This window comes from Myxine glutinosa, chromosome 2 (assembly GCF_964187855.1).
Source record: "Myxine glutinosa chromosome 2, kmMyxGlut1.1, whole genome shotgun sequence".
In the NCBI taxonomy this organism is placed as follows: domain Eukaryota; kingdom Metazoa; phylum Chordata; class Myxini; order Myxiniformes; family Myxinidae; genus Myxine; species Myxine glutinosa.
The window spans coordinates 257,708,062-257,720,857 of NC_136262.1; the positions used below are offsets into that span (position 1 = coordinate 257,708,062).

General features: G+C 43.7%; 1 protein-coding gene across 2 annotated transcripts in view; it reads left to right on the forward strand.

Annotated features, from left to right (window-relative positions):
- Positions 1–12,796, forward strand: part of AUP1 (AUP1 lipid droplet regulating VLDL assembly factor) — a 92,557-nt gene that overhangs the window by 3,564 nt on the left and 76,197 nt on the right. For both annotated transcript variants that reach the window (XM_068105832.2, XM_078772487.1), the window contains exons 2-7: positions 6,002–6,139; positions 7,281–7,431; positions 7,969–8,153; positions 8,334–8,406; positions 8,534–8,607; positions 10,107–10,173. In XM_068105832.2, the coding sequence (XP_067961933.2) occupies positions 6,002–6,139; positions 7,281–7,431; positions 7,969–8,153; positions 8,334–8,406; positions 8,534–8,607; positions 10,107–10,173 (688 nt within the window). The remainder of the gene's footprint in view (positions 1–6,001; positions 6,140–7,280; positions 7,432–7,968; positions 8,154–8,333; positions 8,407–8,533; positions 8,608–10,106; positions 10,174–12,796) is intronic.

A 12,796-nucleotide genomic window follows, 5' to 3' on the forward strand; every position in this document is an offset into this window, starting at 1 on the left:
TGTCTTCTCTCAGAGAGCCTCCTCAGCGTCGATGAGTTTGGCATTTCACTCAGGCCAACTGGCACGGTCTTCAAGCAGCCATCAATCATCTCGACTGGTCTCCCATCTCTACCGCCTCTGACATCAACTCATCCTGGGAATTCTTCCAAAGTAAATTGCTCTCTCTCATGCACAGATTTATCCCATCTCGTCTTCAGTTGTCATACCCTTCCTCCCGTCCATGGTTCACGGAATCTTGTGGTGAGGCAGTTGCCCAGAAACAACTTGCCTTCGCCTCCTGGAAAGCTCATCCAACGGAAGGAAATCTCATTTCCTTTCACAAAGCCCGAAACAAGTGTGTGTCCACCCTCAGGAGAGCCAGGAAACGATCTCTCCTCTCTCAAGACTGAACTCTCAAACCTGTCTCCTTCCTCCAAATCTTGGTGGCGTCTGGTCAAATGTTTTTTTTTTTTTTTTTTTTTTTGTATACAAGTTCGAGGCTCGTGAAAGAGCCAACATTAATCACACAAAAAGTCAAACCGACACATAAAACACAAAATAAGGGGGGCGGTAGACAAGATGGTGAGAGAGGGGGAAGGACACAAACACAACATTTGAGAGCAGGGACATCGAGAGAAATGTGGGAGGGAGAGGGCTTGGGGGGAGGTGGGAGAGGTAAAAACATATGAACACTGCAAGGACTTCCAGGAAAGTAGTTGGTATTTCAAAAAAGTGTATCTGGGGTGAATTAGCGGGGGTAGAAAAGATCAAGGTTTTGGATGGGGGATCCAAAATGGGGAACTCCAAGAAGTTCTGTCACTCAAGCTTTTGGGTCTCACTATCTGCCATGATCTTTTCTGGGAAAACCACATTTACAATCTGGCCTCCGAAGCCAGTCGTCGACTGGGCATCCTCCGTCGTGTGAAGTCCTTCCTTGGCACACCTCAGCTCCTCAACACATACAAGGCTTTCATCCGCAGCTTAATGGAATGCTATTCTCCCCTCTGGGCCGGTGCTCCTGCCTCACACCTAGCTCGGCTTCACGCTGTTGAAACCAAAACTTTCAGAATCATTGGAATCTCCCGCGATGAAGCTAACTCCGAGGGCCTTTCACTTATTCACCGCAGGCAGGTTGGTGGTCTTTCTGTCTTCTACCGACTCCTCTCCGACCTTGCTCCCCCAGCTCTCTCTGGGCTCTGTCCCCCAAATATTCCTACAGGTCGCACAAGATCTGCCTGCAACCCTCTTCTGGTTAAACTGCCAAAATCAAGACTCTCTGCTCACCTTCACTCCTTCATTCCTCTTTTCTCCCGCCTTTGGAACAAACTCCCTCACTCTCTTCTATCCCACTCCTCCCTCCAGGCCTTTAAAACAGCTGTTCACCACCATCTCTTATCTTCCCCCATCCAAAACCTTGATCTTTTCTACCTCAGCTAATTTCACCCTAGATCCACTTTTTTGAAATACCAACTTCTTTCCTGGAAGTCCTTGCAGTGTCCTTGTGTTTTATACTTTTCCCCACCCCACCCTCCCTTCCCACGCCTCCTCCCCTCCAAGCCCTCTCCTTCTCACAGATCTTCCGATGTCCCTGCTCTCAAATGTTGTGTTTGTGCTTCCCCTTCTCTCCCCATCTTGTCTGCCGCTACCCTTATTATATGTTTTGTGTGTCTGTTGGATTTTTTGTGTGATAAATGTTAGCTCTTTCACGAGCCTCGATCCTGTATACAAAAAAAAAGAAAAGAAAAGAAGTATATCCCTCGCAGATACACAAGGCCTTGTGTATAGTTCCACCACATGCGCTAAATTAAAAAGCACAGTTAAGTAATAATTGGTTCCCTTTGTCGGTCTCTCTGTACACACGTCGGTCTATGATCGAGGAACTACTTTATTTCAACATAACTTTATGATTTGAACAAGTCAGGAGACGACGATGATTCACGATCGAGCGGTATTCAATGACAAAGGATGGACTATCAAGTCGATCGTCACGATTGTCACGATCATCAACGATTGATGCATCAAATTGGGACCATAATCAGTTATGAGGTTAGTTAGCTACACAATACCGAAAATTCGATTCGATTCCGAGAACTTTGAAAATTTGACCTTTGTGACCTTCAAAGGTCGAAGGTCGAAGATTCTGAAATTTGTTGGTAAACTTGTATTTCATGATGTATGTGATAATATAAGATCATGTACGACATTTCACCCTATCAGGAAGCGAACAATGTAATAAAACCATAAATAATCGACTTTTCTAAATTCTGTGACCTTGACCTTGACCTTGGGGCGAAAATGAAAAATCGAGCTCTGTGTGGCTAGACACATGACATTGGCCGAACCAAATACCGAAACCCCTGTCAGATTCCACCAACTCCTTCAGAGAAGATGTAGCTTGAACTCGATTACACCCTAAAAAGACTTTTTTCGGGCGTGGCTCTGCCCACAATGTGCGCAATACGCCCACTCTCGGCAGGACACAACTCGATCATGATATCAACCTCTCACCCTCGTTTCATCAAGATCGGATGATATCATCGGGTAGTTATGCTGCGGACAGACAGACAGAAAGATACACACCCATGACGAATGTAGTGGTCACTCAATTTGATAATTCTGATTACTGATTCTGCAACTGGACCAGACGGCATCAGCCCACGGGTCCTAAAATCCTGCTCTGCCGCTCTATCTCACCCTCTCTCTGTTCTTTTCACCCTCTTTTCCTCAAGGTCATCTGCCAGCATCTTGGAAATCAGCAAACATTACCGCTTTACACAAAAAAGGTGCAAAAACAGATCCTTGCAACTGCAGACCAATCAGCCTGCTTCCAATTATATCAGCAAAGTCATGGAATCCATCATTGCTTCGGATATCAAATCCTTCCTCTTCTCCAATGGCTTGATCTCTGAACATCAATTTGGATTCAGACCAGGTCATTCTACTCTGGACATGTTGCTTCTGCTGTCTCAAAAATGGATGGAGGTCCTCAATGCCAAACAGGAAATCAGAGCTGTCACCCTTGACATATCACGTGCCTTCGATACGGTCTGGCACCCAGCTCTGCTCACCAAACTCTCCTCCTTTGGTATCGAAGGAAATCTCCACTCATGGCTTGCGGACTTACTCTCTGGTCGTAGGCAACGTGTGGCCCTGAATGGGTTTCTCTCATCTCCTCTTCCTGTTCAGGCTGGAGTTCCCCAAGGCAGTGTTCTGGGCCCTGTGCTTTTTCTGGTCTTCATCGATGATCTCTCCGACTCTCTTGAAAATCCTCTCTATCTCTTTGCTGATGACTCCACTCTCTGCCGCTCCATTCCTCATCCCTCAGATCGGCAGTCTGCAGCCTCCTCGCTCTCTGCAGACCTGGACAAAGTCACAGACTGGGCAAACAAGTGGAACATGTCTTTCAATCCTGACAAATCTCACACTCTTACTATGTCTCTCCGAAAAGACCGACTGGACAACCCTCACATCCACTTTCTGAATAATCCTCTCCAAGAAGTTCTGTCACTCAAGCTTTTGGGTCTCACTATCTGCCATGATCTTTCCTGGGAAAAACACATTTCAAATCTGGCCTCCAAAGCTAGTCGCCGACTGGGCATCCTCCGTCATGCGAAGTCCTTCCTTGGCACACCTGAGCTCCTCTCCACATATAAGGCTTTCATCCGCAGCTCAATGGAATACTGTTCCCCCCTCTGGGCTGGTGCTCCTGCTTCACACCTAGCTCGTCTTCACGCTGTTGAAACCAAAGCGTTCAGAATCATTGGAATCTCCCATGATGAAGCTACCTCCGAGGGCCTTTCACTTACTCACCGCAGGCAGGTTGGTGGTCTTTCTGTCTTCTACCGACTCCTCTCCGGCCTTGCTCCTCCAGCTCTCTCTGGGCTCTATCCTCCAAATATTCCTGCAGGTCGCACAAGATCTGCCTGCAACCCTCTTATGGTTAAACTGCCAAAATCAAGACTCTCTGCTCACCTTCACTCCTTCATTCCTCTTTTCTCCCGTCTCTGGAACAAACTTCAACACTCTCTTCAATCCCACTCCTCCCTCCAGGTCTTTAAAACGGCTGTTCACCACCATCTCTTATCTTCCCCCATCCAAAACCTTGATCTTTTCTACCCCCGTCAATTCACCCCAAATCCACTTTTTTGAAATACCAACTTCTTTCCTGGAAGTCCTTGGTGTACTTGTGTTTATACTTCTCCCCCCCCCCCCCCCTTCCCACGCCGCCTTCCCCCAATCCCTCTCCCTCCCACACATTCCCGATGTCCCTGCTCTCAAATGTTGTGTTTATGTGCTTTCCCTTCTCTTCCCATCTTGTTTACCGCTCCTCTTTTTATATACTTTGTTTGTTTGTCTGTTTGATTTGTTTGTGTGATAAATGTTAGCTCTTTCACGAGCCTCGATTCTGTATACTAAAAAAAAAAAAAGGGTGTGAGTAATCTCGTGGTTGTGGAAAAGCAGCACCAGCTGTCTGAGGAATAAAGTGAGAGACGACCCATAGTAAGACATTTCAAAGCATACACATATTCCTTTTGATAGTTGTCAGGGTCATTATATTCATGGCTGGATTACCACCTGGCAAAAAACGTGATATTTGCTAATACTATGCAAACAAATGGGGAAAAAACTTTTTAAAGAATTTAATAAATCAGTTTATTTTCCAATCTTTGTTTATGTTCATCGGCAGATAATAAACATTTGGTCAATTTTCAACATTATTTGTGTTGACCAGTCTTCCCACACCACCTTTTGATGTTTACAGCACCCCCTCCTCACCCCTCCCAACCCCCAAATCTTCCCTCCAAGCTCATGCTCTGCTCTTCACAGCTGCCAAGCCACTTGGGCCTGATGTGCCTCGTGTGCAATCTGTTTTTGTTGTGTTATATATGCGCAAGGACATGCCCTTGCAGGAGGGTGGGAAACGAAGCGAGGCCTTCATGAGTATAAAATGAAGAAGCATCAGACTTGACGTAATTTTATAATCTCCAATCCTGCTCATCCCTTCCCATCTGTTGTCACCAGGGTTGAGGCATTGGTAATGGGTTAAATCATTTAAAATGTTTCTAAATCTTTAGCATCTCGGCACCTCCTCTTCACACCATTGTGCTAATTTGAACTGCAGGCAGCCATTCGTAAAACGCGGGTTTCTATTTCCACGTGTTGCTTTTTATTTGGCCAATCACCACTCGGTTATATGGGTCTGGTGAGCATAGGTTTGCACACTCCTTGCACGTGACTTTTTTTATGATTACTTTTTTTTAAAACAGAGATTCCCCCTGGTGGTCCCCACCCCCTGGTGCATAAACTGGGGTCAAATCCAATAAATACTTGTATTTCATGCATCCCCCAATGTTGATTGCACATACAAAGTGTCATTAAAAATGTTTTAACATGTGCCTGTAATTTCCTTTTTCAGTATTTGACCTTTTAACCCCACCCAAGGGGCGAGGCCAAAAGTGGTACTGCTCTTGCACCTTTGTGCAATGCGGTGAGATCATAACCATGGTTTGGTGAATGTCTGCACAACCATATTAGGAGGAGATCGTATGATGGACAGACAGATCCGATTGCAATATTCCCCCTCCACACTCCTGTTTTGTTTTTTTTGTATTTATTCCAAAAAACGCTTTCTTTTATTTTTTTTAATTTTTAATTTTTCTTCTTTTTGGACAGAGAAATCTGAATGGTTAATTTTATTGGAATGCCCACGTTTTTTTGAAGGAATGTTATCCAGAGCATTGTCAGATTGTTGAAGTTATTGACCATATAACTCACCGAAAGAAGTCCATGATTTGATGGTTCATTCAACAACATGCATCACTTGTTCTCGAAACGTTGGATCAATTGTATTGAAGACCTCAACATTTTTAGAACATATTTGATTTCCCATATTGGAGTCGTGCAATTTCCATGTTTGAGGTTGTAATCTGCAAATGTTGCCTTTTATGCAACGAACGGTTATCTCTTTGCGTAACTTAAAGGTCTTTAAAGGTCTTGATTATTTTTCTTCTTCTTTTTGCAGGTTTGTCAGTGATCCGTTTACTCTTTTCATCTTCCTTGTATATCTTCCTTTTGGAGTTTGCCTACTCCTTCTGCGGGTTTTTATTGGTTTACACATTTTCCTTGTCGCTTCTGCCCTTCCGGAAGGCACAATCAGAAGGTAAAAAAATGTTTATTTGCATTTCTTTCTTCTTTTTTTATTTTTAATTTTACTTCCATATAACAGATGTTTTTGAGCCATTTGATTTCACTTTTGTCAATAGTCAAGCTTATATTTGCTACTTAAATGTGTCATTGATTTGTCAACCAGAATCAAAACTGTGGAAATCCAGGTGTCTCACATACCACAGTTAATTTTATGCTTTGCATCTCATTTTGGAATGTGAAGTGGTCTCGGCCATCGTGTATTGAGCATGTAATGTAAAAAATAATCTTTTTGGCTCTAAAACTAAACTCCGTGTTTGGAATGGTATTATATACAAGTTCCTGCCTCTTAACTTTAAAAAGCAGCCTGCATGAATGTTGTATGTCAAAATAAATGTAAATAACACAGTCAGGTACAGACCCATCATTGGAGCTTGGTGGCATTGGGTGGTAGCGGCAGGGGGGTGGGTGATAGCTCATCTTCCTCAATCTCCCCAAACTTGATAAATTTAACCCGGACTTTGTGAGATTGCTGCATACATACACCCCACTACTTCTCCATAAACATAAATTGAATCCATACGGCCTTCGCTCGTCTGTGTCACATGAAAGCCAAACTGTTTGAATAAGGCTATGCTCACATATACATGGATACAGCAAACACTGTCTTGTCTGTTTGTGAGCAGGATATCTCAAAACGTTGACTGATTCGGATGAAACTTGGTGGACAAGTTGAGTGTGTGGCGAGGACAAAATGATTAGATTTTGGTGAAGATCTGGAAACTATCATTTTTGAAGCGATTCTTTACCAAAAAGTGATATATAGCATGATATTTCAAAACATTATGGACGGATAATGACAAAACTTGGTGGATGAGTTGGTTAGGTGACAATAACATGCCGTTTAAGTCTTGGTTAAAGCCTGGATGCAGATCCAGCCTGTCGGTGAGATAGAAAACGTAAACTGTTCAGTCTGGCGAGGTTTGTGCTCTCCCGAATGCCGTTCTAGTCTGGATCTGCGTTCTATTGGAATTGACATGTGGCATACATTCCCTTTGTTTGTTTTTTTTGTTTTTTCTGTTTTCTTTAACATTGGACCAAGATCATGATTTTTGTATTTTGACAATTTTATCAATTTTTTTTTCTAACCCAAACAGAATCATCGTGCGGGTCATGTGTGTGGTGCTTGGTGTCATTTTGTGGCAAGATGATCCAAGGAAACGTGACTCACAAACCAAAGTCGTCGTCTCAAATCACGTTTCACATTTTGATTACAATGTTCTGGGTCTACTGTCACCATTTGTCACGGTGTGTTCCATTTTCACATCATTGGACATTTGAAATTCTATTACGATTCTCATTTCTAACCTCATTACAGGATGGTACATCAGACAACTCTGATCATGATGTTGGTTTTTCAGTCTTCATTAATTCTTAAATACTGTGAAACTCCAATGCTCGCGGACCCCACGTAACCTGCCCTACATTTGCGGCCATGTGCTTCGCGTATTTGCGGTTTTTGCGGGCACAAAATGGTTTCTTGCATGATTATTTTATCATATTTTTGATCAGGACCGCGATCAGGAGTGGCCTCATTTGGGTGGGATTTTGGAGCCTCTTGTGTGACGTTTGCCGTTGGCATTGGTCTTCACATGTTGTGCAAGTGACAATATTTTCCACTTAAATTTGTCTTTTCCTTTATCGTGCCTTTGCATTGGGTAACTTGTTTAATGAGTCTGGACACCAATAGGCAACTCCAGGATGAGCATGCTTATTTGCCATTTATGTTGTGCCTTTATTTATTTATTTTTATGTTGGATTTATTTATGTTACCATTTCCACCAGCCTTTATTGGAAGGACCACCCAGCATTTTAGCTTGGGCTCGAGGCTTTATTGACCTGGGCCAGCAGGATCGAGCGACTCTTGTTGCCACGTGCCGCAAGTTCTGCTCCAAACAGGCCAACCCTGCTTTGCTGCTCTTCCCCGAGGAAGCCTGCACCAGTGGCAAGGTTGGCCTCCTCAAGTTCAGGTGAGCCCACAGCTGTGAAGGCACAGTTGATTTGTGGAATCAGATTTATTACAATTTTGCAAAGTGTGTACCGTAGATCATCCATTATTATTAACCTCCCACCTGGTCACTATTGATTTATCAAATTATTCGCCCCATCCTTCTCCCTTCTGCACTATATTTCCTGCTGTATTTTGGAAGCTCATGGGCCTTCGCTATAAGCCTTTCTGTGCAGCCTGCCACCTTGTCAGTCCACAGGCCTGTTGTAGCTGTGGTATGTCCTTATACACACGTAATCACTCAAACTTTATCCAAACGACTCACAAAACCACCTATTACACACATGTGATGAAGTGAGAAAATTATTGACCAAATCGATGCTTTTAATGTTTTCTTTCCAGAATGTGCTTGGCTCTTCATGGCTGTACGACTTGTTGTGGACTTTCTTCGTACCTTGTACCGTGTATCAAGTGAGGTACTGGTGTTTGTGATAGTCTTAAGAACATTGTTCATCATTATGGGCCAATGGGCCATTAACAGTGGAATGTATTGCCCAGATTATCAATATTTCAAAACTGCCCACGTCAAAGACTTTTTTGTAGCAGCTTTAAAAATTCAAAAAATGAAAGACGGAGGTTATGTTTTCACCCGTGTCTGAATGTGAGCAGGGTATCTCAAAGTTGTGGACAGGTTCGGACGAAACTTGGTTGGACAGGTTGGGTGTGTGACGAGGACAAATTGATTCGATTTTGGTGAAGATCTGAATATGGATTCGGATATGGGAATTATTTAATTTTTTAAGTGATTCTTCACCATTGAGAGATAAGGCCAAAAACGATAAAAAAGCAGGATATCTCAAAGTTGTGGACGGATTTGGACGAAACATATTGGACAGGTTATGTGTGTGACGAGGAAGAATCGATTCAATTTTGGTGAAGATCCAGATCCTGATCCGGCCAGTAGAATTTTTAAAGTGATTCTTCACCATTGAGTGATATGGCCAACAAGGCGGAGGTATGCTCTCTACTGAGTGTCGTTCTAGTTGTGTGATGCATTAACTTGGTAAACACTTTCCCCTTTCGAGGTTAATATTATTTTTACATTTTCTCTGCAGAACTTTGATTGAATATGAAAATGAATGATCGTTTTAAGGCCATTTTCCCCGCTATAGCGGGGGCTAGCCTTGCGGGCCCCATGACAATCATGGTTCCCTGTTTGAGGCAATGTTCTTGCGGGCCCCATGACAATCATGGTTCCCTGTTTGAGGCAATGTTTTTATTGCCGGATGCCCTTCCTGACGCCAACCCTTAGTCACCTCTTACGATGTGCCAGGGATACGGTGTACCTATTCTAAATCGGGGTACTCACCGGGATCATTCATCCCAGCAAGCTGGTACTCAATTTGCCGACCTCGGAAGGATGACAGGCTGAGTCAACCCCCTGGCGTTAATTCAGTGATTGACCGGGATTCGAACTCAGGATCCTAAGATCCCAAGCCGGCACCCGAACCGCTAAGCCAACACCAGGTATTTCTGCAGAACTTTTACTTATGTTAGCATTCTTCCTGTTTTATCTAATGCGGGAGGCAGAGATAGAACTTATCGATAGATAAATAGAGAGAGACTCCTTCAGCTTTCTGACTGGCTCTAAACTGTATGTACATCATCGAGGTTTAGACCTTTCAATTCCACATCCTCTCTGAACAACGGGTCCACAAGCATTGCTTTGGTTGAAGGTTAGGCAATCAGAGAGGGTGAGAGAGGAAAAGTTTGAGAGTGGTAGGGGGGGGGGGGGCGGAGGGGTGGTGGTTGGTACAAGCCAGTCTGAAATGTACAACTTTTACTTTTTGGGGTTTTTTAATGTCGTGCAAAAATCGTTGTGATAAACATAAACTTTGTTTCTTCAATAATGGATGATGGCTGTTACACTGTAACATGATGGCTGGTGACCCAAGCATTTTACCTTGTTTTTCAGGTGGCTACCTGTTGAAACAAAGAAGGAAAATCAAACGCATGAAGAATTTGCCAAATTAGTCCAGGAGGTGATTTCATTTGTCTTTAAATTGTGCAACTTGTCTCGTTTCTTAGCTTTGCATTTGGCAGTTAATCTACTGTGTGGAGATGTATTTATGAGGTTCTTCATCCATTTTTGTAATTTGCTATTTTTATCTTGTCTATGTCATGAAGGTTCTGCTTCCAGGGTGTTTAAGCTCATAACCCCGTGCTTGTTGATTGCTTGTAGTGAAAGAACAGGTTATTGTGTGAAACATTCTCTAACTCAGAGCTATTCGGGATATTCCTGAATGTTTGTTTTATTTATTGATGAGTAAGGAGGATGAGAATTCTTGTCTTTCTTCCTAACATGAAGAAATGTAAGCTCTTTCTTCATATTTGCCCTGCGATCGCAAAGCGGAAAGTAAGGTTGAGCAATCATGCGTTTGTACATAAGTCGTCTGTACGTTCGTGTCTGCATTTTTAAAATTCATTTTCTCACCAACCATTTGTCCAATTGACCTGATACTCATGTACAATTTTTTTTTAGTGGCAATTATGACGTCATAGGTCACAGTACAGGTGCCATCTTGAAAAACCAAAAAACTTTGGACCTTTATTTCCTAAAGCACTACATGGAAAAAATTGAAGCGTGGCTCCTTGCAAACAACTCCACATGGGGAATAAGTGTTGTTAATGATTATGTCATTGGTGACTTTGTTATGACGTCATAATTAGACAAGTACAACCCTTAGTCCACAACACAACAACAACATGCATTTTAAGGCCATTTTCCCTGCTAGAGCGGGGGTTAGCCTTGCGGTCCCCATGACAATCTTCTCCATTTTGCCCTATTTTCTGCATCTCTCCTTGTTAACCCCCTTGCCCGCATTTCTTCTTCCACCATCTTTAGCCAAGTCTTTCTCGGTCTTCCCCGTCCTCTACTTCCTTCTACATTAATTTCCATCACTCTTCTCAACCAGTCACTTTCATCCTTCCTCAACTCATGACCAAACCATCTCAACCTGTTCCTCTTCACGGCATCAATCACAGGCAATATTCCCATCATCTTTCCCAATTCATCATTTGTCTTCCTCTCTCTCAACGATACTCTGCACATCCATCGAACCATTCGCATTTCCACCCTTTCCAGCCTTCGTTGCTGCTCTACGTTCATTACCCATGTCTCGCTCCCATAAATCATAACACTTCTCACACATGCAGCATACACCTTTCCCTTCAGCTTCAGCGACACTCTCCTCCTCATCAGCACGCCACTCAGTTCCCGAAACTTCTTCCATGCACATCTCACTCGAGCAACCGTTGCCGAGTCTGATCCACCTTCTCCATTCAGCATGTCTCCGAGGTAGCAAAATGTTTTCACACCTTCCAGCTTCACGCCGTCTCCAAGATCCAACTCAACATTTCCTCCATCTGCAGCTCCCTCTGTGCACACCTTACATTTGAATGTAGCTGCCACACTGGTAAATCACCCTCTCAGACCACTACATTTTTGATGAACCCACTCAGCGCACATTGTACATTGAATGGAGTTCACTCCGACATCCGTCCAGCACACAGCACACGGCCACTTCCCAGTTCTTTCCACCTCACCACATGCTTTACCACTTGCCATCACCTTCGTCTTTCCGATATTCACCTTCAGACCTTTTGTCTCCATACATTCCTTCCACTTGTTCATCTTTTCCTTCAGTCCATCCATACTTTCCGCAATCAACACCAGATCATCTGCATACAACAACTCCCACGGTAAACCCTCCTTTATGTTCTGAGCCAGCACCTCCATCACAGCTACAAATAGTAGTGGACTTAGTACCGACCCCTGATGCACTCCCACCTTCACCTCAAACTCACCACTTTTCCCGTCCTTCGTCCTTACAGCTGTGCGCGCTCTTTTGTACATTGCCATCACTACTCTGATCAACCATTCCTCCACTCCTAACTTCCTCAATGCCCATGTCAATACTTTGCGTGGAACCCTATCGAATGCTTTCTCCAGATCAACAAACCCAAAAAACAACTTCTTCCTCTTCTCCATGTACTTCTCCTGCAACTGCCTCACAATGAAAAGGGCGTCTGTCGTTCCTCTTCCTGGCATAAATCCAAACTGCATTTCGTCGATCTTCACTTTCTTCCTTATCCTCCTCTCCAACACCCTTTCCAATACCTTCATTCCATGCTCCAATAACTTTATCGCTCGGTACGAGCCACACTCCAGAGGGTCACCTTTCCCCTTGTATAGAGGGACGAGGGTACTCAGTTCCCAACCCACTGGAATGCGGCCTTCTTTCACCACCAGATTACAGATCTCTGTCATTCTCTTCACACCCCAACTTCCTGCTGCCTTCAATATATCTCCCACAACTCCCGTCGGCCCTCCCGCTTTTCCACTCTTCATTGCTTTTATCGCTTCCTCAACTTCCTTCTCAGTTATCTTCTCTGCCGGTCCTAAAACTGGGTTACTCCATCCCATTCATTCTCTGTATTCAACAGCATTTCCATATATCTTTTCCATCTTCCTTTAATTCCATCTGGGTCGACAACGATTTGTCCCACTTCATCCTTCAAGCAACTCACCCCCATCACATCACACCTCTCTTTCGCTATGTGCTTTGCAATCCTGAATACTGCTTTCTGACCCTCTTCCGAATC